Source organism: Pipistrellus kuhlii, unplaced genomic scaffold (genome assembly GCF_014108245.1).
Source record: "Pipistrellus kuhlii isolate mPipKuh1 unplaced genomic scaffold, mPipKuh1.p scaffold_m20_p_18, whole genome shotgun sequence".
In the NCBI taxonomy this organism is placed as follows: Eukaryota; Metazoa; Chordata; class Mammalia; order Chiroptera; family Vespertilionidae; genus Pipistrellus; species Pipistrellus kuhlii.
Genome location: NW_023425493.1, coordinates 7,660,108 through 7,685,812, shown reverse-complemented (window position 1 = coordinate 7,685,812; position 25,705 = coordinate 7,660,108). Strand labels below are relative to the sequence as shown.

Sequence of the window (25,705 nt, the reverse complement as noted above, 5' to 3'; positions counted from 1 at the left end):
GAGAGGGGACTGGAACCGGGACGAGGTGGGGCAGCTGCTCAGAACCGAGGGAAAGATCTCAGGGACGGAGCTCCAGGTTCAGGATCCATCCCCTGCAATCACCTGCGTCTTGGGCTCCGACCCCATTTGATGACGGGAAGAAAATAAACGATGTTGATGTAGCAACCAGAGAAAACAGCAACCCAAGCCAGCTATTGTTGAGGGAAGAAAGGGAGGGAGCAGAGGCAGGGGACTGGTGCCCGCTGGCCTCCTCCTGGCCGATCTGCCTGGTGGCTTAGGTGGGCAGATTGATGTTTGAGGAGGGGCCGCAGAAGTCAATGCCCTGACCTAAAATCAAGTCTGAGAAACCCCAGGGGGTCCCCATCTCATCTTCCAGGTCCGGCTGAGGGCAGCGGGAGCGAGTATCAGTCATTTTTCTTTCCTTTTGTCAGCACGTTCTCTTCTGAAACCATCTCCCCTTCTCGCCCCACTCCCTTGCCAGTTTAGACACATTTTAAAACTGAGGCTGAGTGCAGACAACTTGGCGTTTCCTATGGACCCACCGCCTGCCTTCTGTCAGAGTCTGGGCATATGGCCTGCATACTGTCGCTGCCACCATCCCTGGCAGTCGCTACCAGAGTGCTTTCCACACCGCCATTGCTCAATAAGTCACTGTTGAAAGAACAAACGCACCCATGCAGGCCTGCAGGGACATGCCCCAGGAGGGCAGAGGTGAGCATGTGGGCCAGCGCTCCACCCTGGGAACCATCGAGAACCCTCCGCTGAGGTTCAGACCAGGCTTCCTGGGCCTGCGCCTTCACCAGGAGCTGGGCAGCAGCCAGACACAAACAGCCAGGCAGCCGCTGCAAATAAGGCCACATTGTGCCCAGTTTTCATGCTACAGAAAGGCCCATCTCAGCACCGGCTCGGTCTAGCTGAGTCACTTCAGGTTTCTGCCTCCAAACAGAAATTCCCTCCTGGAGATGGAAAAGCGATGGACCGCACAGCTCCAGCCCTCATCGCCACTTCCCTGCCTTCCCTAGGTCCTGGGAGTGTTTGCCCTCCCTGCAAAAGAAAGCCACGGGCACATCCTGGCCGGCTTGGCTCAGTGGATAGAGTGTCAGCCTGCGGACTGAAGGGTCCCACGTTCAATTCTGGTCAAGGGCACATGCCCAGGTTGTGGGCTCCACCCCCAGTAGGGTGCGTGCAAGGAGGCAGCCTATTAATGATCCTCTCTCATCATTGATGTTTCTATCTCTCTCTTCCTCTCCCTCCCTTCCTTTCTGAAATCAATAAAAAAAACTAATATATATATATATACATGAGTAGCCAGATTATCATGATCTCTGAATGCATAATAATCTGGCCACTAAGTAATAAAAGGCTAATATGCAAATTGTCCCCTCCACCAGGAGTCCAACCACCAGGCAGGCTGGCCAACCGCCCATGTCCCCTCCCCCTGGCCAGACTGGCCGGACCCCACCCATGCATGAATTCATGCACCAGGCCTCTAACACACACACACACACTGAGTGGCCAGATTATTATGCGTTCAGAGATTATATGTATAAATATAATGGCGCACTCGGCCATGGGGAAATTTAAACAGCTTTGCTGAAGGCTGCTGCTCTTGTACGTACTCTAGCAGCTGGTCTCGAACTCACAGCTGCTTCACGAACACGAGGAGGCCTTTCTCTAGCTTTAGGCCAGGCCGCCACGGGCAGCCACAGGCCATAGAAAGCCTGTTGGGAACAGAAAGCAGTCCTTGGGTCAGTGCCGCTTAGCTCAGTGGCCAGGGCACTGATGGCCCCGGGCCAGATCCGAAGCCAGGAGGAGGGGAGTTGCCCCTAAGAATATGTCTCCCTTTCCTTCTTTTGCTTGCTTCCCTCTCGTTTTAAATTGTCCCCCGGACCAAGGCCTGGGCCTGAGAAACACAGCGCCACTTCCCAAAGGAGCCGAGTGCCGGGCTGCATCCTGGAGCTGCTGACCTTGGGCCCAGCACATGGGACAGTGGCACAGCCCATGGAGCTGACGGTCAGGCTCCCAGGACGAGGGCCAAACCTGAGCACCCCTCTCCCACCTCGTGCTTCCCAGCTCCCTCTTCACACCAGGGCAGGGCTTAGACCGGAGCCCTGGGAACCGAGAGGACGTTCCAAGGCAGACTCTCTGCAAGGCTGTTGCTCAGCCTGCTCCTTCTTCCGTCCCAGGGTTTGCTTTTTCAAGCGTTTTCTTCCTCTATTGCTGCCGGCGGTCGAGAGGCTGTTCCTGCAGCACAGTGGAGCCCATGCTCCCTGGTGGATGGCACCCTCTCTATCCCTTCCCCTCCTCCACACACACACACACACACACACACACACACACACACACACACGGGGGACAGTGCAGGGCACAGCACCCAGGGCTGGGCTGGGGCAAGTTCCCAGCTTTGGTTTTGAAGCAAGCATGAGAAGCTGAAAAATGCTCAGAGCATAGTCACCCTTACTTTTAAAAAACAAACACCCCAAAATAAAAAAAAACAACCACACTGAGTCATCCACACAGACATTGCTTTCCCGGGGGAGCGTGCCAGCAGATTTCCACGGACTGTGGGAGAATCTCAGGGCCCCTAAAGGACCCCTCCTCATGCTCTGAGGCTGGCATCCTGAACTGGAATAGCCAGGGGCACCATCTGGCCCGCGCTGGGGCGGGCGCTCCCTTTTCGGGTTGTTTGTGTGGTGGTGGAAGGTGCGCCTTTCTGGTCCCCAGGCAGGCGGTTCTCCTGTTATAGGAAAACCAAGGAGTCCAGGCTCCGCGGGTGCTTGGCGAGCTATATTAAGAACCATCTCCTCTCCTTCAAAGTCTAGACAGTGTATTTGTAGCTCTGGCTTATCTCAGGGGTTATGGATGCAGGGACCGGAGAGCTTTCAGTCCTTACATGGATGGGTTCGCTGTGACTCCGAAAAAGGTCCCCCTGAAATTAGCAGGCATACTCTGACAGACACTGGGAGAGGATTGTCCCTCATTTGGTTGAAGGCCAGGTTGGGAAGCAAATTCTCTTAAAAATCTTGGGCTTTAGGAAGTACAGGCTGAAGATGGAAGTGGTACATGTTAGAAAGAGGATATTTAAAAAAAAAAAATGTTATTTAAAACGGAGAGGCTGCTCTGACTGGTTTGGCTCAGTGGCTGGAACATCGGCCTGCGGACTGAAGGGTCTTGGGTTCTATTCTGGTCAGGGGCATGTACCTTGGTTTCAGGCACATATCCAGTGGGTGTGCAAGAGGCAGCTGATTGATGTTTCTCTCTCATCGATGTTTCTAGCTTTCTATCCCTTTTTCCCTTCCTCTCTGTAAAAAGTCAATAAAATATATTTTAAAATAAATGAAAATAATACAGAGAGGCTGCCCTGGCTGGGTGGCTTGGTTGGTTGGAGCATTGTCCCATGCACCAAAATGTCATGGGTTCGACTCTCTGGTCAGGGTACATACCTGGTGTCCTGGTGGGTTCCACCCCTGGTCAGGGTGCATATCGGAGGCAACCAATCAATGTCTTTCTCTCATATCGATGTTTCTCTCCCTTCCTGTTTCTCTAAAATCAATAAAAACATATTGTTGGGTGATGATTAAAAATATACAAAATTAAAAATTTTATAACTGGGAGGCTGACCCCTGGCACAGGACAATTCTTCCTCCATCTGCCACTCCCTGTCCATGTGATGGGTGTCTGCAGTGGCTCTGTGGATAGTAAGTTCTAGCACGCGAGAGGGGCCCCTCTGGCGAGCCTGAATAGACAGGGGAAACATGTTCTGGTAAAGTCCACCTGCTTCGAAGGACAAGAGCTTATCCTCAGTTCGCAGGGGAGACCAGACATCCCGGCACAGTCTGGAACAATCACTGTCACCTTTCCAATTTCCGTGTTGATGACATCAAATGACAGATGCCAGAGACATAATTAAAAATGAACGAGAGTTTCCCATGATTCACTCAAGGGATAGGAGGATTCTGTTAGTCAGAGAAGCTCAGCACCATTTACCGGTATTAGCTGCTACCCGAAGTTTAGCATTTGTTTTCATTATGCCTTGCTTGGAATTAAGCAAAAAAAAAAAAAGGTGTTCCAACATGACCAGCTGCTCTAGATCCCAAACTGCTTCCCAGTTGACATTTTTATTTAATCTTTTGTTTTGTTCGGTGTTTTTTGTTTGTTTGTTTGTTTTGTTTTTTTATGATCAGACAATAAGCTCCATTCTTAACAGATTAAATGTCATGAAAAGTAAAATATGATGACCTTGCCAGCTCACCTGTCTGTCCCAACCCTCCTGAAAACGAAAGCACCTAAAATCCCCCTACGCTAGTCATATCGTTTCCTCTGGGAGGGAGCCCCCACGGGGGGGGCGGGGGGGGGCAGAAGCAGACCTTTATGTCAGCCAGGTTCCAGTTGCATTTTTCTTTTCGTTATTATGCTGGACCAGAAGAAGGTGGTCTCATAGAACCTTCATCCAATTATCCTTTTTCAAAAAGAGATCGGAGAGTAACTGTGTGGGTCAACTTAAAGAAGACAAGAGGTGAGCACACTCCTGGTGCGTGGGAGGGAGCACTCCATCACCTGCCCATGATCAGAAGCACACACACCGGTTAACTCAGAACAGCAATTTTCAACCTTTTTCATCTCATGGCGTATAAATTACTAAAATTCAGTGGCGCATCAAAACATCCTTTTTTTTTTTTTTTTTTTTTTTGCTGATCTGACAAAAATAAAAGGTATACTTTTGGTTCATTCACACTAGATGGCTATTGTGTTGGCTTCTGTCATTTTATATATTTATTTATTTATTTATTATTTTATTGATTTTTTACAGAGAGGAAGGGAGGAAGGGATAGAGAGCTAGAAACACCGATGAGAGAGAAACATTGATCAGCCGCCTCCTGCACCCCCCCCTCCCACTGGGGATGTGCCCGCAACCAAGGTACATGCCCTTGACCGAAATCAAACCTGGGACCCTTGAGTCCATAGGCTGATGCTCCATCCACTGAGCCAAACCGGTCAGGGCTGCTGCCATTTTTTAATTTGACAATCTAAGGGAAAAGAGGTCAGTGTCCCTGACTCAATAGTCAGGTATTGCATGTTTTCAAAATTCTTGGGGCAACCGGGGTGCCTGCCACGGCCCAGGGGGAGGGAATCGCCGACTTAAGAGCGTCAGGAAGTCAGGGGCCTGCCCCTCTGAAGCTCACATTCTAATGGGAGGAGGAATCGTGACCACACTCAGCAAACAGCTCAATCACTGGCAGGCAGAGGGTGGGACAGAGTCAACAAGATGAGCAGGCATCAGGGACGTCAGCCAATTCCCCACGTGAAGAGACAAAAATAGTTTCAGGAATGAAGTAAAACAGAAATGTCTACCCAAATCTGTGTCAAGTGGGAATTTGGAAACTCAGTCGATTTTTGCCAATTTTAAAATCAGTAAGAGAAGTCAGTTTATTGAAATGACCTGAAGAATTTAAAAAATGACGAAAGAACCCTGTAACTGTAGGACAGGGTTTGAATCTCTGCGTAACTCTTGGTCTGATTGGGTCACACACTGCTACGGCTGGCAAGAGATCCAAGCAAAAATGTAAGCGGCTGAGAAAAGGGGGCACAGGGTGACGGCATCTATCAACCACAGCTTGTCCCCAGACTTGATACCCACTCACACACCTCCCCAAATGCATCTGCACAACCTCTGCCCTGCATGAAAGCAGCCCACTCTCCCCAAACTCGAATCAGCCCGCAGAGACTGCCAACTGGGATGACTCTGCCCTCCGTCACTCCCCAGCTTGCCAAATTTAGGCAAACACATCATCCGCCTTTTTATTTGACAACCTGCGGGAAGCGAGGTCAGTGCCTCTGACTGAACAGTCAGATACTGCATGTTTTCAAAATTCTTGGGGCTTTCTAGAATTTGTGTAGTCATGGGTTGTCTCTCTCCTGTCACTCGACCCATTTCAATAACCTCACTGTCCACTCCACACCCAGAACCAGACCACGTGCCAACCTCAGCCACAGGCTCCTGTCTCCCCCGTCGCACACGGTGCTGACCGACCAAGACCACCGCTCACTGAAAACACAAACATGGAGATCGCATGCCCTCCGGTGCCCATCGGGTGTTCAGGGCAGAGTTCTTTGAACAGTTTTCTTAAAAGAGCAAGTCTTCCAGACTGATAACAACTGGCAAAACCACCTCCACATATGCTCTGCACAGATAACACAGGAGATTTTACCCAGCTTCTCTCTATGTTGGGAGAGTTCAGCAGGAGTTAGAGTGGTGGTTCTCAGCCTTTCTAATGCCGTGACCCTTTAATACAGTCCCTCATGTTGTTGGTGACCCCCAACCAAAAAGTTATTTTCGTTGCTACTTCATAACTGTCATTTTGCTACTGTTAGTGAATCGTAATGTAAATATCTGTGTTTTCCAATGGTCTTGGGCTCTACAGCAGCGGTTCTCAACCTGTGGGTTGCTGAACCTCTGTCTGAACTCTTCCCTGCCAGGGGGGGCTGAGGCCCGCTCTGGTCCTTTGCTTACTGTTTTCATAGCCTGTGCTGTGGCAATCAGGAATACTTTTTTGGATAAGGCAAAAGATCCTTCAATAATATACCTCTTTTTTTCTTTCTTCCTTTCTATATATATATTTGATTCTCAGGGAGGAACATCGATTTGTTGTTCCACTTATCTATGCATCCGCTGGTTGCTTCTTGTATGTGCCCAGACCAGGAAAGAACCTGCAGCCTTGGTGTATCAGGACAATGCTCTAACCAACGGAGCTGCCTGCCAGGGTGACCTTTTTCTCCTTTTTGTTACTGACTTGTCCAGCGAAAGGAGCCTCCTGCTCTTAGGGAGTTTGCAGACTAACTCCTAGAATGAAAAAGGAACTGGCTCCTCCCGAGAGCGAAGCTGTAGGAAGCTACCGTGTCCTCCAGGGCACACACGTGCTTCGGAGGAAGCTGGGAGCAGCGGAAGGGAAGGGAGGAAAGTAGAACTAGCGGCAGTGTTACCGGGTTACTGACTCTTCTCCTTCCTTCTTAGTAAGATATTTCCTTAGCAATCAGTTTATTACTAGTCCTCACTGTTTGAATCTTAGAAAAAAGGGTGTTGAAGAGAAAGGAAATGGATTACTACGTTTCTGATTTTCTTCTTATAACTGAAGCTCACTTGGAATGTAGGGACTAGTCGGCGGTGTCAAGGGCAAGTGGAACAATTGTGGCCCAAAGCTGGGAAAAGAGGAAGGAAAGCAACGAAACCCACGTCAGGTTCACCTGAAAGGGACCACTTTTGTAAGGGAGAGTCCATGGAAACGCAGCAAGTAGGCTGGTCCAAGAAATGAGGGAACTGCAGATTGCTTGCAGACTCCACCTCAGCGTTGGGGTCACTTGGGGCAAAGCAGCTGCATCTTCTTCCTTAGTGGCCGGAGGGGGGGGGGGGGGGCGCGGAGGCATCGGACTCGCTTTAAGGCCAGTACTCGGCAAAGGGTAAGTGGTCTGCAAAATGCTTTGAGTGCCCAGGAAACAAATCGGAGGCAAAAATAAATAAATAAATAAATAAATAAATAAATAAGTACAATACAAAATAAAGCTCTGGTCGGTACGGTAGTAGTTAGAACATCAGACCTTGAACTGAAAAGTTGCGCGTTCAATCCCATCAAGGACATGTACCTGAGTTGCAGGTTTGATTCCCAGTCCCAACAGGGGCATGTGAGGAAAGCAACTAACTACTCAATGTGTCCCTCTCACAACAATGTTTCTCTCTGTCTTTCTGCCTCTCTCCTACTCTCTTTCTCTCTCTCTCAAAAAAAAAAAAAAAAAAAAGAAGAAGAAAAAAATATTCTTGGGTGAGGATAAATAAATAAGCTGCACATCACAGAATGAGTCACTGAGAAGCAGAAACACCAATTTCCCAGGGAGCTTCCTTGACCCTGTCCTCTGCTGTGACCTCTTCACCTAGAATGACCCCAGAATGGCCTGCTGGGGCAAAAGTTCTAGCTTTGGCTCTCATCCATGTCCCACGTTACCCTCCGGAACAGATGCAGAGGGAGACTACAAGAGGAATGGTCAGAATAGACTTTGTGGGATACCTTCTATCTTGAGAGAAGAGATTTAAACCAATATAACACACAGCTTGATGTACATCTGGCAATAATAACGAAGACACATTGACTTATAAAAAGTCATTTAATGTATATTCCAGGATGGCCAATACAAGCTGGTTAGGTAATTAGCCCTTGAAGAGTTCCTTTTACATTTATATAAAAATGTTTTGCCTTGTTAAAAAAAAAAAAAAGAAATCTAGTCTAAGAAAAACATATCCACCAATGGCTTGTATTTTTCCCCCTTTTAGGTAAGATAGTTAAAAATACATACATGTGCGTCTCTGAGCATATCGCTGTCCATTAGCTAATCAGTTTTGGCAACACACTGCACAGAGGTATACCACCATTGGTTTCTGACATTAAGTTAGCTTTAAGCTTGTTGGCGATGCCAACGACAGGAGGCAGCTTGGAACCCAGTCCCTGGAAAGCATTTGCGGAATTCACGACCCGTTTCCCCGACACCTTCTCCACGGTGAGAGGTTTGGGTACAGACTTGCTGATCCACGGGTGTCTTAGCGCTTGAGCTGGGGTCAGGCGGGCGGTGGGGTCCCAGTGAAGACATCTTTTCAAAAACTCTATGAACAAGTAGTCATCGCACCCTTTCAGAGCTGTCACCCAGTCTCTGCTGCCTGGGGGACCCCGCTTTTTACCCCTCCGCGAGCGACCCCCCACCAGCACAACCCTCCCGTCAGCCTGAGTAGTCACAGAGCAGTAGCGAGGTAGGCCCTTGGAGTTAATAAAGTACTTGGCACGTTTGGACTGCTCCAGCAGCTTGGGCGGTGGCATCCCTAGCAGCTCCATCATACAAGCCAACTGGTCCCCCTCGTCCTCCCCTGGGAAGAGGGGCTGTCCGGTTAGAAGTTCTGCGAGAATGCAGCCAAAGCTCCACATGTCGATGGGGGTGCTGTAGCGGCCCCCCAGGATGATCTCCGGAGCCCTGTAGAAGCGGGACTGGATGTATGTGTAAAGCTTCTGGTACTCGAAACAGCTGGACCCGAAGTCAATGACCTTGGTGGCGCTGCGCCCGTGGTGCTTCAGGAGGATGTTTTCTGGCTTCAGGTCACAGTGAATGATCTTGTTTTTGTGGAGCGCATCCAAGGACTGCAAAATGGATTGAGCAAACTTCCGTACCAGCTGGACACTGAAACCCTGAAACTTGTTTTTCTTGATGAGCTCGTATAGGTCTATGCTCAGCAGTTCGAAGGCCATGCACACGTGGTTCCGGAACGTGAAGCTCTCCAGCATGTGGATGACGTTCATGCTGCCGGTCTTATCCTGCTTCCGGAGATGCTCCAGGATCCGGATCTCCTCGGCGGCTTGGCGATGGAAACGCTTCTCGTTGCGCACCATCTTCAGGGCCACGTACTGTCGGAGTTTGTGGTCATAGACCCGGGCGACCTGTCCGAAGCTCCCCTTGCCAATAATCTTCAGCACCTCGTATCGATAAGCGAGGTGGTCTCGAGGCACGTGAATGTAGGCCCCTTCGGCATCATCATACCCCCCGTTATTGGGACCGCCAAGGACTCCGTGCCTTTTTTTGGCATTTGGACCCACAAAGTAAATTTCTGGGTAATTGAGGATTTCCAGCTTCTCGTAACCGGTGAGCAGGTGCTTGTACTGCTTCAGCGCCTGCTCCGGGGTCAGAGGCACCGCTCTGGGGGCTTTGGGTGAATTGCCGGATTTTACCGTGCTCAGGCTATCTGAACTTTTACCCTGAGAGACAGGAGAGCACTTTTCCGAGTTGTGAATGCCATCCGACTGGAAAGTGTCAGCTCTTCGGTTGCCAAATTCTTGAAACAGCTCTTCTACCTTCATCTCACCTCCATTCAGAAAGCGTTGGGTATTCTCTCTTGTTAACTGCTCAGTGGTGATCTATGGAGAAGGAAAATGAATATGTGAGAGTCACACCAAAACAGTGGAAGGATGAAAGAATCCTCCCAGCACAACAACAGAACATATCCAGTCGTTGAAGTAACAGGACCCAAAAGTGAGGTGAGATAAGGAGGAGTCTCTAGAAACTGTTATGTTAATTTTCAGACCCCCTGAGTATTCTAGCCACCCCTACCGCCTATATGTGCCTTGTTCTGTTCGAGACAAGGTCTTCTTACCATACCCTAAGCATTCTAGTTCCTTCTAATAGGCATGTCTTTCTACTGAGAGTCCTTTCGTCCTAATCACCCAAATCCTAGTCTTTCAAGCCCAATTCAAGACCTCTTTCTTCCACTTAGAATTACTCCAAGCCCATACTAAATAACCTTATAGCTTTTCTAGTCTGTACCACAAAATCTGGCACTTCAATTTTACACACACACACACACACACACATTTTTTTTTTACTAATGGTTTCAAGTACCTTCCCAAATCTTAAAGGCATATAAGCAAGATCAAAATAACGTACATTCTAGTGTTCTGTAAATATTAAAGAATAGAGGCAGGATTTGAACCCAGGTCTTCTGACTATCTGCAGTGCCTTCCCATTAACATATCTTGGCACCAGGTTCTCCTACTGCCTGTTCTACTGCTCTCCAGGAGGGCTGAATGCTGACCAGGGTCTGGAACCAACCAAGGCCTCATCATCTACTCTCAGGTCCCTAAATAAGTTACTGCAGCCTTCTAGCCCAGCTCATTGAATCACAAAGGTTCTAAGCCAAAGAGAACTCTTGAGATCATCCAGGCCAATTCTTTGTGTACCTGAGTACCAATGAGAAACCAATGCCCCGTGCTTCTTGTCACACTCTCCTGAAGTCTCTCTCTCTCTCACATACACACACGCCTACTCTTCCTCAGCATGAGCCTCGGTGATGAAGACATATTACTATCCTTTTCACGTGGTTTTGCTTAACCTTTGCCTTCAAAAACAGTAACCCACAAAAGAAAGCTCTACTTACTCCTCTGAAATGAGACAAGGTTCTTTGAAATTAGATGGAAGAAAAGAAAAGCAAAATATCCAAACACTAAAAAAAAAAAAATCAACCCCCAAACAAAAAACAAAACCTATGAAAAATGTAAAAAGGTGCTAGAAGAAGAAAAAATAATGTTAACTCTGTTGTTAAAAAAGTTATGGGACACTTCAAAGGACATTTGTTTTTCTTAATAAACTCTGAAGAGCTGTACTCCCAATAGTTTGATAATTTCTGACAGCCTCTATGATCAAGAATAGGTAATTCCAGGTGAGTTCTTAACTACAGTCTCAATCCCTAAAAAATATGATAAAATTTAAAGGTAATGAGATAAAATGGCAAAGCCTTTAAAAAAACAGAACTTTAATATAAACTAAAGAAACAACACCTGGCTTATTACCTTAAATAAATAAAATATAAAAGATGAAAATATAAACAACAAAAAAAGGATAATAGTGATAGTATTTAAGTGTTGACATACTCTTTTAAAGACAGCTCCCAAACTAAGTTATAAAAGCAAAATATTGGTTCTTGCCTCCTCCTTTTAGGTCATTGAACCAATTGAAACATTTACAGAGTAGCACAGTTAAATGAGGCATTATTACACAATCTTACTCAAAAGCAGCCTGAACAACTACAGCTACACTTTGGCATTTACTTTTGAAGTAAGGAGGTGAGATATGGACCAGGAACAAACTCCCTTATACCTAAATAGATAACTATCACTGGTCAAAAAACTAAAATAGGCCTGTAGACAGAAATTAAATACCTTGCTAAGATAGAAAAAACAATGCAAGGTTTTTCTCATCAGTAATTAAGTCAAATGACTATTCCTGTTTTTAAGGATGAAAAATACAAGAGGGTCCAGTCTCTCCATCCAACAGTCACATGAACATTTATTGTTCACGATTACAAATGCTACAAAAACACAGCATTCTCAAGGAACACCCATGAATTAGGAGAGACTTCCGTTGAACTAGGGAATTATAAATGTTTGGTTTTAGTAGACTTACATAACAAAATGAACATCTGCATACATCTCAGCCTGTTTCCTTTAAAATGTTTACCCTCTAACTTAAATATATCTGGATATTTACCGCTAGACTAAGGACCCACTCTGAAGCATTGTGAAGTCAGAAGGCTTGGGTTAGGGTCCTGTCTACACTGCTTAAAAGCTGTAAGTCTTCGGACAGGTTGCTTAACCTTTAGCCCAGTTTCTTAGTCTCTTATCTGTAGGATGTGGACCGAATACCTGACGTTGGTGTGACTCAGATGATGATGGTGATAATATATGTAAAAGACTCTCACAAACTAGAAAACATTTAAAAAATACTGGTAACAAATAATTCTCAATACATACGATTTAAACTCCTACACACTCTCCCTTTCCCCTTTCAGTTTAATCTCTTCTCTCTGGGGGGCCTTCTTTCATATTTCCAGCCTCCCTCCACTGACGTCTGCACTAGCATGCCTCCTGCTCCATCAAGCCCCAACAGGCCTTCCCTTAGGGTGCACAGAATCACCTCACCCACTGTCTCCCCCACATAGCACTTGCTTGCAACTTGCTATACAATTGAATGTGTTACCTCTCCAGAGATATTTGCACTTTAACGGAGGATCAATGCCTTAACTCAAAGGAATGCCTCTCTAGGAACTGCAGCCGTCAATGACCTGCTGGTAGGAAAGGGATTTGTGGTCCAGGCCCGTCCCTGGGCATCTCACCTACTCTGCCTACATGTAAGGCTGCGCTGGCTCTGGAGGTCTTCGTTTCTGTCTGCGATAAAAAGAGGGTCTCAGGTTCAGAACATGAATAAGAACAGATATATAACAGAAATTTAATTTCCACAGAATTAGTACAATCAGATTTAATTTTGATTTTGATTTCCTGACTCATTGTTTTTCCTAATATGGAGCCTACATCTCCCCCCACCCGCCCCACCCCCAAATTAAGTCTTGTTTTGCCCCCTGGAACTACACAGAAGTATCCAAATTTCATGCCTCAGATACCTACAGGGGCTGCCCTGCCCCCACCAGTTTTTTCTCTGACATTCTCCACCTCCCACGGCAGTGTCAGGTTCCCTTACTATCCCATTCACGTTCTCAGTACAGGCTGCACTTTATGTCTCTCTTCAAGTGTGGCTCCCAGAACAGAATATGATGCTTCAGGTGTAGTTCACCATGGATTGCCAACGTTCCGATCTCCAGTGAATCTGAAGAATTCCAGGGAGGAATCTTTCCACACCGGGAGGGGTTTTCTCCTGAGCTTTCTTTCTTTTCCTGTAAATATCTCAAATACCGGCCTGAATCAATTACGTATCAAGTCTCTGTGCTATAAATAAAATCTCCCACTGTTCTAGGAGACTCTAGATTTTTCACACATGTTACAGTGTAACAGTTTTAAACCACTGTATATCTCCAGTCTTGGGTTTATAATCACAATAAACAAATAATGTACATGATCAACTATCTCGAATATCTTAACTATGTAATTGTATCCAGAGAAACAGATAAAGCCAGATGAGTTATGTTTTATTCAAGAATGCTTCATATATACTATTAATGTGGAGGTCTCTTGACATTTCAAATAGAATCTTCCACTGTGTTAATCAAGTCTTAAAGATCTTGTTAAGAAATTCAGAAAAAAAATTAGCCTTCTCCCCTGGATAGAAAACGCTACCCTCCCTAAGTTCTTGACCTAAAAATCTCTGCAATACAACACTTAACCCAATAAAAGCCCAGGAGCAGATAATGGGTAGGTTACAATGAGAATGCAAGAGCATCTTGGATCAAGAACAACACTACAAACTTTGTGAAAATAGTAATAGGGTGTCGAGACAGATTCATAGCAGCATGAATTGTAAGTGTAGCCAAGACGTCAAAAAACATTTTCCCGCAAAATTTGCAAAGACATTGGGTTAGAATCTACAATCTTGTGTTTCCCCAAAATTGCTAATCTAAATACCATACAGTAAGAAATTAATTTTGGTCCTGACACATACAATGTAATGACCTACTGGAAGATGACTAGCATTAGCCGACTCTGAATTAAAGTTACAGTCACATGGTAATGCGCCAGCCTCCTATAGAATGGTGCTAATTGGCAGCAAGTCATCAGGAAATCGGAGGGTCAACACAAGGAATATGTGGTTCTGGACTTCTCAGAGATTTTTACGTATTAAAGAAATAAATTTATGGAAAGGAACCTTACTTCCCTCCACAGAGAGTTTAAAAATAGGGTGACCAGCCTTCCAAATATATTTAGCCCATACTTTGTATTATTAGCTTTGAAAGTAGTGAAATGGTTGATCAGCAAAAGCTGTCAAAAAAAATTGGGAAGGACTATGAAAAATACAAGTAATGTTTTTCATATAGAAACAATTTTAGGTCTTCAACACAGAAATATGAAGGAGAAATATTACAAATCAGTCTCTGCAATTATTCAATTTGTTCATTAGGTGCAGCAAATTTAAAAGTGACAGGATAGCTTCTCCCTATCATGGAACTTGTCCAAACCCTGGTCTCCTTGCTACCCTAAGGGAATATGAATCATTTTTTTTTTCTTAAGTAAAATAGTGTCCAAAGCTAAATTTCTGCAGTCTCCAAAATAATTAAATGCCTCAAAAACCAAACTGTGCTGTTATGTTTTATTTATGAGCTATAAAACGGGTGTTCTCAAACTGATGATTGCCAGAGGGATAGGAAAGGGGAAGGAAATTAAGAAGCACAAACTTCCAATTATAAAACAAGTCATGCGATGAAAAGTACAGCATGGGGAATATTGTCAATATCATAACTCTGCAAAGTGCCAGGTAGATACTAGACTTTTATCACTCTGTAAGTTATATAAATGTGTATAAATATATAAACTATAATAAAGAATAAATTAAAAAAAGAAAATGTAAAACTAAAAAACATTAGCATACTAATAAGCTAAAACTTCATTTCTAATTGCAAGAGAAAAACCTGTAGATCTATGAATTCAGGGATATTTTTGTTAAATGTAGCCTTTGAATACAGTATATATCATGTCATAACAAAATAAACATCCCCTAGATAAAAACAGCATATTATTTTCTTCCTAAGGCCATGTATTTATCCCAGTGATTAAAAAGAATCGGTGAATAATAGAAGTTACTTTTTAAATATATTTTTATTGATTTTTAGAGAGGAAGGGAGAGGGAGAGGTAGATAGAAACATCAATGATGAGAATCATTGATCGGCTGCTTCCTGCATGCCCCCTACTGGGAATCCAGCCTGCAACCTGGCAAATGCCCTTGGCAGGAATCGAACCTGGGACCCCTCAGTCCTCAGGCAGACGCTCTATCCACTGAGCCAAACCAGCCAGGGCTAACAGAAGTTATTATTCCAATGTCAAGAGAAAGCCAAAAGGAAACAATGTCTGGGTTGCCAGTGAGATGTAACTGTACCTTGGGTATTAAGTAGCACTTCCTCCTTTCCAAGACAATTACAGCACAAAGAATGACTTCATGTACTTACATTTAGTCTTCTAGGCAGAGATGGCTCAGAAGGATTGCAGAGAACATTTGAACAGGGTGGGCATTTGGTTTCATCTATCATCATGAAGGTATCATAGACACCATCCCCCAATCTAGTTGAAAGAATCGCAGATAAGATCTGTTAGTGACTGAAGTACACACATTTTTATTTCCAAAACATCCTGTGTCTTAACTCTTCAGATCTGCCACGAGAATAATGCATACAAATAAATGCTTATGCTGCACTGGGGTGTTTGGCAGAGGAAGAAAGGAAACCAAAATTTTAAAAGTATAGATATCAATAGCATTTCTAGGTTTGTATTTTATAATAGTTAAAACAAGTCTTTCTTTCTGGATGTTGTTAAAAAGAGGAGATATCAAAAAAAGATTTCATTTAACTTACTACCTAGTTAAATTCTGAAGCCTAAAAACTGACTTGGTTTTTCTAATCTCAGCTCTCTACCACTGGCTGCCCTGCATCCCTCCTGATTCCATTTTCCACAAGCCACAATGGGGAGAATAATTCCAGTCTACACCTTCTGGGTCTTACAGGCAAGAAATAAAAGGCCTTCTGAGGGCTCTTCCCCCCCCCCCCCCCCCCCCCCCCCCCCCGTACCTATTTAGCATCTAACCTAACATGTAGAAAAATACAGCAAAAACTACAGCAAAAACTACAGCAAATACTAAAAAACTACAAAAGTACTAAGTTTATGGGAGGGAGGGGAGGGAGATTGGTAAAATATGTACACACATAATACCTTAATTTAAAAAAATGAAAAAAGTACTAAGTTTCACTTATTTTTATCCACTCCATTTGGATATACTACATGCTAAATGCTACATGATTAAGGACCGTCTCTCTCTTTTTTAACACTGTGTCTATACCATGGTAAGGAAACACAAAAAATGAAGAGGATTTATTTAACCCACAAGATGGCCCTGAATAACGTACTTCATCTACCACCAAGAACGTGGATTTCTCAGTTACACACGCCAGCATTTCATTCTGTCATTTTTATATGCTACACAATGATGATGGCCGGGATGCATGGAAAAGGCTTTTTTTTTTTTTTAATCTTTAAAATATGCTAGAATATTTGTCGCCTTTAGAAACTGTTTTGTAAAATTCGTCTAGGGTTTTCTTAATTGGTCTTGTAAGAATATACACAGTAAGAAAAAATAAGACAGAAAACACTACAAATATTTTTGAAATGTTCTTTTTAAAACAGGCTCGCATTCTGACAGGATCATTTGTATCTTTAACGAAAACTGCTTCATCGACAAAACCAAAAAAAATTTGGATGTGGTTCAGTCTGCCAACAGTATGAACAAAACGCGACAGACGTCCAGGTTTAAAAAGAAAAAAGATCTGCAGATTTCTCATAAATCCCCAGAGGGAATTACCCAAAGGAAGTCTCCATGCAAATGAAGCGAGGAAGGGCCCCTCTCCCCCACTTCGGGGTAAAATAGAATGCGAGGAGGAGGACCTCTCCAAATATTATAGGATCCCCCGAAGCCCCTTCAGCAGAGCCTTCCCAGGCAGATCCGAAGCCAGCCGCACCCCTGCCCTCCAAGCCCCAAGTTCAGCCTCGGTTATCTGCTCTGAGCAACAGGGCTCCTCAGAAAGCGATTGCTCCCTGTCTCCCCTGGGGAGAGTCTGCTAAAAAGTCCCAGCTTCTCAGAGTTCCTTACCATATTACCCCCCCCCCCCCCCCCCCCCCCAATCCCCCGATCCAGGGCTTCAGAGACAACCCTGAGGCTGGGAATTCCTCTTGCCCTAAATCCGCCCCAGCTCCCTCCCCGGCTCTCGGTGGGCTGGGGGGAGGGGAGCTCAAGAGGAATGGGGGGGCGGCTCCTGGGAGTGGGTCAGATCCCTCCCTTCGTCCCTCCCGCTGGGGTCCAGGCCTTCCCCGCCCCCTGGCCTCGCCAGCCAACGCCGGCCGCTCCATCCGGAGCCCCCAGCCCGTTACCCGGCAGCGCCGTTACCTCCGCTGCTGGGGCGGGAGTCCGGCTCCGGGCGGCCCCGCATCCTTCCGCCCGGGCCCGCGAGCCGAGCCTCCCATCCGCTAGCTCGGGACCCCCGGGGGGAGGGGTGGCGGTTGGAGGGCCCGACGGGCAGCGTCCACTTGCGCCGCTGGGGCAGCCGCCTCCCGGGCCACGATGCCTCCCCGGGGCGTCTCGTGCAGACACTGCAGCTCCACGCGCCCCGGCTCGCGACTGGCGGCGGGGCGGGGAGGGATGGGAGGACAGGCAGACTGGCTGGCGGGGAGGGGCGGGGAGCGCGCAGTGTGGTCGCCTAGCAACCGGACACGCCCCGGGAAACGCCTCTGCGCAAAGACGCATGACGCAAGGGGGCGGGGCCCGTGGCCTTGGCCCACAGCGCAGGCGCCGGGAGGTCCGCCGCGAGGGGCCGCCGGGGCGGGCGGACGGGTTCTCCCGGCGGGGAGCTGAGGGCGGAGGAGGGCGGCGGCGCGGAGGTGAGGGAGGCGGCGGTGGAGGATGGTGCCAGTGGCTCTCTGAGTCCCATGTCTGCCTCAGAAGTCTGCTGTTCCCTGAACAGGCTGCAGCCTGGAGTTCTCAAAACCTCGTTGGGAAATGAATTTTTTTTTTAAATGTGTAACTTTGGAAGACTCCTCAAGCGGAGCCTCCGGCCACCCCGCCCCCCACACCGGAGAGCAGTCACAAGCCCCGTTCGTGTCACTGCCAGGGCTTTCAAACGTTATATTGTGTGTTTTTTTTAATTTATTTCATTTTACCTCAGGAACCAGACCAGATGACAGGGTTCTCCCCCCCCCCCCCCAACCGCCCTCTTTTACAGCTTTCAGCTCTCTTTTCCAGAATATAAACGGAGGACCGAGTCCCCGGCAGTGGGATGCTACGGAGGGTAGGTCACAAAGAGCCCTTTTAGGGATGAGAAAACGGAGGCCCGAGGAGCCCGGCTCCCCCAGAACCTTCCCGTTGGCAAAACCTGACCTAGGAGCGTGCAGGTTCCCCGGCCTCCCCCCTGCTGCCCAAGGGGACAGGCTTTCCCTGTCCTTTTCTGTGGAATGTGTGTGTGTGGAGTCAGTGTGAAACGGATTTTTGGCAGGTGAAAGTGAGAGAAAAAGATGTTAAAAGAGAAGAGCGCGAGTGTTTTTGGTTTTTGTTTTTTTTTTCTTGAGTGCGGCACCGGTTCGGGTTTTCTAAGCCTGCCCCGCACGAGGCCACCTGACCCTCGTGAAAGGAACCGAGCGCTGAGCTCAGCAAGCGCCGAACGTGGGCGCCCCCTGGTGGTGGGATTTGGGGACTCGTGGGCCCAGACCACAGTCCATAAGTGAAAAAATTTCCACCCAAGGCTCCTTTTCCGCATGACTAAAAGTCATGTTTCTTGCTTTCATGTTTCCAAGTAAACTTCCCTTATAATTTTGTTTGGGGGGATTTTATTCTTTGTGATCAATGTTGTGTTAGCCTCTGATGTAAATATAAGTAAAAAATGTGGTCTTACATGATGCTTTAAAAAGTTTCCAATTTTATAAAGTTTTTTTGTGTGTTTTTTGATTTGTTTTGTTTTTTTTGACTCTCACCCCGGAGCAATCCTGTTTTCTTACAGGTTTGTATTTGGGCTCCAGTGGAAGCTTTTATTTAAACAAAACCCCATGGCAACAAAAGGTTTGAGCTAGGTTGTTGCTGAGGTCCCTTTCAGCTCTTAAGATTTGCAAAACTCTATTAACAATCACTCTCCTTAGTACCTATGTGTGGACACATCAGACCACTTCGCATCGGACTTGCCCCACAAGTTTTGTGATGACCTCATTCTGAATCACTGCTTTGAGAGAATTGGATCTCTGTGTCCCAGGCGTATCTCTGGGAGCCAACCTGAAGCATCCCTGCTCCCTTCCTCCCGGAGACAGGAAACACCAATCCTTTATCTTGATGCTATTCCCATGGTCAAGGGGTGGGGAGGATTCCTTGAGGTTGCTAGAGCTTCATACATCTCTAACATTAGTGACCCAAGTACTTTCCAGGGTTTCTTCAAGGAGGCCCTGATTTAACAGGTGGCTGGGTTCAAGTCCCCCACTGAGCTGCAGCTTCCCCCTCCAAAGCCTCACACATTCTTTGCAGCTACTTCCCAAAAGTAGTGAAGACTATTTTAGACTATTTTCCCAGTTCTTTAAAAAATATATATTTTATTGATTTTTTTTTCACAAAAAGGAAGGGAAAGGGATAGAAAATTAGAAACATCAATGAGAAACATTGATCAGCTGCCTCCTGCACACCTCCTACTGGGATGTGCCTGCAACCAAGGTGCATGCCCTTGACCAGAATCGAACTTGGGACCTTTTTTTTTTTTTCTTAATTGCTTTTAGAGAGAGGAAAGAAGAGAGGGAAAGAGAGAGAAACATCAATGATGAGAAAGAATCATCAGTTGGCTGCCTCTGCATGTCCTCTACTGGGAATCGAGCCCAAAACATGTGCATGTGCCCTGACTGGAATTGAGCTGTGACCTCCTGGTTCATAGGTCAGTGCTCAACCACTGAGCCACTCCTGCCAGGCTATTTTCCCAGTTCTTGAATCTGGCCAGCTATATGAGTTGCTTTGACCAAAGAAAGTGACAGAATTGTGTCATTATGAGTCTAAGCCTCAGGAGACCTTACCGGTTCTCTCTTATGCTCTTAGATGCTGCCACCATGTGGACAATTCTAAACTAGATTGGTGGAGAGTCAGCCCCTGCCACTGTCAGACATGTGAGAGACCGAGCCAGCCGAGATGTGTTGCCAGATGACTGCATTCACATGAGGATCCCAAGCAAAACCAGCCGAAGAACCAAGTCAGCAGATCCTCGAGAACTGTGAGCAAATAAAATGATCATTTTAAGCCACTAAATTTTGGGGTTCTGCAATAAATACATGGTACTTTTGAAAAAATACCAATTTGGACCTACCCACCAATTCCTCCAGATCTAATGATTAAGAATTTCTTGATAAGGGGCTCCACTGTTGTATATTTTTTAACCTTTATTGCTGAGAGTATTACAGATGTCCCCCTATTACCCCACACTTGTTTCCCACCCCACTCCAAACCTTCAGCACCCTATTGTCTGTGTCTGTAGGTAAGATTTTTGGTTAATCTCTTTCTGCCCCCTCTCCCCTTCCCTCTGAGATTCGTTAGTCTGTACTATGCTTTTATGCCTCTGATTCTATTTTACTCACCAGTTTATTTTATTCATTAGATTTCTTGTTTGTTTATTTTGATATTTAGATTCAGTTGTTGATAGATATGTATTTGTTGCCATTTTATTGTTCATATATTTTATCCCTGCTCCTCCTCCCTCCTTCTCCTCTTCTCTTCCTCCTCCTCCTTTTTCTTCTCCTCCTCATCTTCTTAAGGAATACCCTTTAACATTTCATGTAATACTGGTTTGGTGATGATGAACTCCTTTAGCTTTTTCTTGTTTGTGAAGCTCTTTATCTGACCCTCAATTCTAAATGAGAGCTTTGCTGAGTAGAGTAATCTTGGTTGTAGGTCATTGCTATTCATCATTTTGGATATTTCTTGCCAATCCCTTCTGGCCTGCAAAGTTTCTATTGAGAAATCAGCTGATGGTCATATGGGCACTCCCCTGTAGGTAACTAACTGCTTTTCTCTTGTTTCTTTTAAGATTTTCTCTTTGTCTTTAACCCTTGGCATTTTATTTATTTTTTTAAATTTAAAAAAATACATTTTATTAATTTTTGATAGAGAGCCAGAAACATCAATGAGAGAGAAACATTGACCAGCTGCCCCCTGCACAGCCCCCACCGGGGATGTGCCTGCAACCAAGGTACATGCTCTTGACCGGAATCAAACCCGGGACCCTCCAGTCCCCAGGCCAAAGCTCCACCCACTGAGCCAAACCGGTTTCGGCTATTTTTTAAAATATTTTTATTGCCGAAACCGGTTTGGCTCAATGGATAGAGCGTCGGCTTGGGGACTGAAAGGGTCCTGGGTTCGATTCTGCTCAAGGGCATGTACCTTGGTTGCGGGCATATCCCCAGTAGGGGGAGTGCAAGAGGGAGCTGATCGATGACTCTCTCTCATCGATATTTCTAACTCTATCTCTCTCCCTCCCTCTCTGTACAAAATCAATAAAAAATATATTTTAAAAAATAAATAAATAAAATATTTTTATTGATTTGAGAGAGGAAGGAAGAGAAACATCAATGACGAGAGAGAATCATTGATTGGCTGCCTCCTGCACGCCCCCTACTAGGGATCCAGCCTACAACCTGGTATTTGCCCTTGACGGAATTGAACTCGGGAACCTTTAGTCTGCAGGTCAATGCTCTATCCATTGAGCCAAACGGGCTAGGGCAACCCTTAGCATTTTAATTATGATGCATCTTAGTGTGGGCCTCTTTGGGTTCCTCTTGTTTTGGGACTCTGTGCTTTCTGGACTTGCAAGTCTATTTCTTTCACCAGGTAGGGGAAGTTTTCTGTCATTAATTTTTCAAATAGAGTTTTGATATATTGCTCTCTCTCTTCTCCTTCTGGTACCCCCATAATGCAAATGTCGGTATGCTTGAAGTTGCCCCACAGGCTGTTTACACTATCTTCATATTTTGGGATTCTTTTTTTACTCTCCTGATTATGTGATTTTTGCTTCTTCATAATCCAAATAGTTGATTTGATTCTCTGAATCCTCTATTGTTGAATCTCTGTAAATTATTCTTTATTTCAGTTAGTGTATGCTTAATTTCTGACTGGTCCTTTTTCATGTATTTGACATTCTCACTAAGATCCTTGAAAGTTCATTGAGTAACTTTATAACCAGTTTTGAACTATGTATCTAGTAGTTTGCTTGTTTCCATTTCTTTCATCTGTGGTATGATTCTTTGTCTCTGAATTTTGGTTGCTTCCCTGTGTTTGTTTCTATGTATTGGGTGGAGCGCTACATCTCCTGGAATTGATAGGTGTCCTGTAGGGCCCAGTGCCTCAGCCTCCTCAGTAACCTGAGCTGGGCACTCTGGAAGCACCCCTGTGTGGGCTGTGTGCACAGTCTTGTAGTTCAGTGTTTCCCAACCTTCTCTCATGATGAGAATCACCTGGTGGAGTTGTTAAAACACAGATTCCTGAATCCCAACTAAGAAGTGCTAAACTAGAATTTTTGGGAACATACAGGTAAAATTGTATACTTAACTAGTGCTCTAAGACAGATTTTATATACAGAGCACTAAGTTAGGTATGCAATTTTACCTGTATGTTCCCAAAAATTCTAGTTTAGCACTTCTTAGTTGGGATTCAGGAATCTGTGTTTTAACAACTCCACCAGGTGATTCTCATCATGAGAGAAGGTTGGGAAACACTGTTGTAGTTGAGCCTTGATTGCTATTGGCATCACGAAGAGGTGTTGACCTCCAGGCCAATTGCCTGTGAGGACCACAGTGGGAGAGCAGCTGTGCAGGATACACTCCTATGGAGCAGGATTTGCTTCAGTGGGGCTTTGTTGCTCACTGAGTCTGCCCCTTGAGTGTGTCATTTATGGATGTGTAGAGTTGTACTCTGTTATGGTCTGAAACTGTCCACCAGGTGTACTGGCTCTAGGGCCTCCAGGGAGGTGCAAAGTCAGCCATTGCCTGGGGCCACCCGGCAGGAGCTACAGAAGGATCAGCAGAGGGCTGCTATTTGCTATTTTTATTGGGCTTGGAGGTGCCCAGGTGAGGCCTAGCTGTGAAGCAAGGCAGGCTTGTGCTAGTGCCGGGTCTTGGGGCATGATGTTACCAGCTGCAGCTTGTTTGAGAGATTTTAGCAAAGTCTGAAGCCTGAGCTAGGACAGGCTGTTTATATGGAAAAGCTGCTGCAAACAGCTTGAGTGGGGCCATAAATTGGATGGAGTGAGTCTCAGGGAATCCCCAGGGCGGAACAAACAGTGTGCTTCAGGCTGATGGAGACTCAGATGGTTGCCAATCAGCCCTGTGAGAGGGGAGGTCCCAGCACTGGAACAATGACCTCTGTGAGCACCCACATCTGGGAGAGCACCACCCCCGAGTTCCTGCACTGATGCCAGACAAGCCAGTTCCTCCCTGTGTGTGTCTGAGTTCCCTGGCACTGGAGCTCAGAAGAAGCAGGATTTGCAAGTTAGTGCTCCTAAAGAGGAACACTGGAATTTCAGCAACCTCCTTGTCACTCAGCCACAATCCAGCCTGGGTTTTTTTTGTGTGTGTGTGTGTTTGTTTGTTTTCTTTTAAAAATTCTTTATTGTTGAAAGTATTACATATGTCCCCTTTCTTTCCTCATTGATACCCTCCAGAATTTCAGTTGCTAGCTGTGGCCACCTGGCCAGCCCTTTCACACCCTGTGCCCCTCCTACTAGTCTCTATGCGGTCTCCACTTTTGGTCCTTGGGTATCATGGTTCTCTCCTGCAAGTCTTACCTTGATTATTTAGGAAGTTTTTCTGTATTTTAGTTGTAATTCCAGTTTGTTCCTGGGAGCATCCACTTTGCCACTATTTTTAATCTAAGTTGGTATTTATAGCCCATAGTTTCTGGGACTTCTCTTCCCTGCCCTGAAAGCCTGGGCTGGGGGTCTGGTGTGGGCTGGGACTCCTTGCTCCTCACAGGCAGCCTCTGCAGAGACAATCTCCCTCCCAATTAGAAAAATGGCACATGAGGGTGACGGACCAGCCAGTTCTGCATCTCAGCCCCTCATACCAGTCTCAATGTGCTTCCTTCTCTAGTTGTAGGACTTCTATTCAGCCAACTTTCAGGTGGTTCTGAATGGTGGTTGTTCTGCATTCTAGTTGTAATGTTGATGTGGTTGTCAGAGGTGGCCTGTCTAGGCTTTTACCTATACCACCATCTTGGTTCTCTAGGGGCTCCACTGTTGTTCACCCACCAGGTCTGGAATTCACTAGTGTAGACCTTGGAGACTAAGTCCTACTGGACCTTGGAAACCCACTAAGGCTGTTCTATTCATACCACCTGGGCCAAGGAAATCAGTTCTCTGTCTCCTACCTTACAAGTATTGCAAGTATCAAGAAACACACGACAGCCCTGGCCAGGTGGCTCAGTTGGTTAGAGTGTCATCCCGTACAACAAAAGGTTGCAGGTTTGATCCATGGTCAGAGTGTGTATGAGAGGCAACTGATCAATCCTTCTCTCTCTCTCTCTCTCTCTCTCTCTCTCTCTCTCTCTCTCTCTCTCTCACCAGTGGAAACATATCCTAGGGTATGGATAACAAAACGAAACAAAAAACCAATTATAACTGCTCAAAGAAAATGTATTCTGAAGGTTTATAAATGTATAAATTTATGTATAATAAATGTACTATAAAAGTGAAGGTTCCCTTCTCTCGCGGAGTTTTCCCAGAGTCCATTAGGTTCTGAGAGTCACCAGTGACAGGTTTCTGCCACAGGCTGTGGAGGACATCTTCACCTCAGACCAGTCCTTCCAGAACAACTGTAACTTTCTGAGATGTGGAAGGTTTTACTCCTGAGCAGCTATGTGATCTTTTTCTGTCCAATGCTAGTGTCTGAGGGCTCCTATTGGCCTCATCTGGAATCCTCCAGATTCACTAGCTTTTAGAAGTGTGAGTTGGGGAGGCCATGAAGAAGAAAGGAGATTAAAAAACCTAGCTGAATATGTAGTTTGGCCAGTCCTAAGGAGAAAGGACAAAAGGACATCTTACAAAGGAAGTCTTCATCCCCCTGAACAGTGTGTATCTTGGATCTCCCTGGGTGTGTGGCAGGAAAGCTAGAAAGTAGGTGCCTCTGTTTTTACATGGGGTGCCCTGGTCTCGGCTGGGGCACCCCCACCCCGGCCAGGAGGACCAGGCAGTGCTGAGTTGGGCATGGTGACACTCTTCCTTGTTCTGAGAGTCAGCCCTATGGTTTGGTTTTGCAAGAGCAAGACCTTTACCTAATGTGTCTCCCTTTTATATTATGGTTCAGTAGCATCTCCCCATTCATAAAAAAGCCAGAGTCACAGGTTTCCTGGCACAGGGTTTTTCTGATTAAAGCTCTTCCCTTCTCTAGACCTCTCCAATTTTACATTAGTCAAACATCTTAGACTTTTCAATTTTTGTTAGCTGTAAAGTACAGAATAGGTAGTATAGTCAATTAGAGGCCCGGTGCACAGAATTCATGTACTGGGGAGGGGCTGGTCCCTTGGTCCCTCAGCCTGGCCTGCCCCCTCTCAAAATCTGGGAGCCCTTGGGGGATGTCCAACTGATGGCTTAGGCTGGCTATCCACAGGAGCGGGCCTAAGCCATCAGTTGGACAT

The 25,705-nt window shown here is 46.0% G+C and overlaps 2 protein-coding genes across 6 annotated transcripts in view; one reads left to right on the top strand and one right to left on the bottom strand.

Moving 5' to 3' along the window:
- Nucleotides 1–8,135: 8,135 nt before the first annotated feature.
- On the bottom strand, nt 8,136–17,710 carry DYRK3 (dual specificity tyrosine phosphorylation regulated kinase 3). 4 transcript variants are annotated; one of them, XM_036441638.2, is made up of 3 exons: nt 17,456–17,710; nt 15,471–15,582; nt 8,136–9,944 (listed from the first exon to the last, which is right to left on the bottom strand). In XM_036441638.2, the coding sequence occupies exons 1-3, from the start codon at nt 17,530–17,532 to the stop codon at nt 8,373–8,375; spliced, it is 1,761 nt and encodes a 586-aa protein (XP_036297531.1). In that variant the 5' UTR covers nt 17,533–17,710; the 3' UTR covers nt 8,136–8,372. The 4 variants fall into 4 exon arrangements, with proteins under 4 accessions (XP_036297531.1, XP_036297532.1, XP_036297533.1 ...); XM_036441639.2 differs by lacking the exon at nt 17,456–17,710 and adding an exon at nt 16,086–16,179; XM_036441640.1 differs by lacking the exon at nt 17,456–17,710 and adding an exon at nt 12,695–12,742.
- Nucleotides 17,711–17,928: 218 nt separating this feature from the next.
- The window catches only part of EIF2D (eukaryotic translation initiation factor 2D), a 28,433-nt gene continuing 20,656 nt past the window's right edge, over nt 17,929–25,705 (top strand). Inside the window, exons 1-2 of one of the 2 annotated variants that reach the window (XM_045583064.1) lie at nt 17,929–17,946; nt 20,126–20,297. In XM_045583064.1, coding sequence (XP_045439020.1) covers nt 20,242–20,297 — 56 coding nt within the window. In that variant the 5' untranslated portion in view covers nt 17,929–17,946; nt 20,126–20,241. Of the gene's footprint in view, nt 17,947–20,125; nt 20,298–25,705 lie in introns of those variants that run through there. The other variant, XM_045583070.1, reaches the window with a different exon arrangement.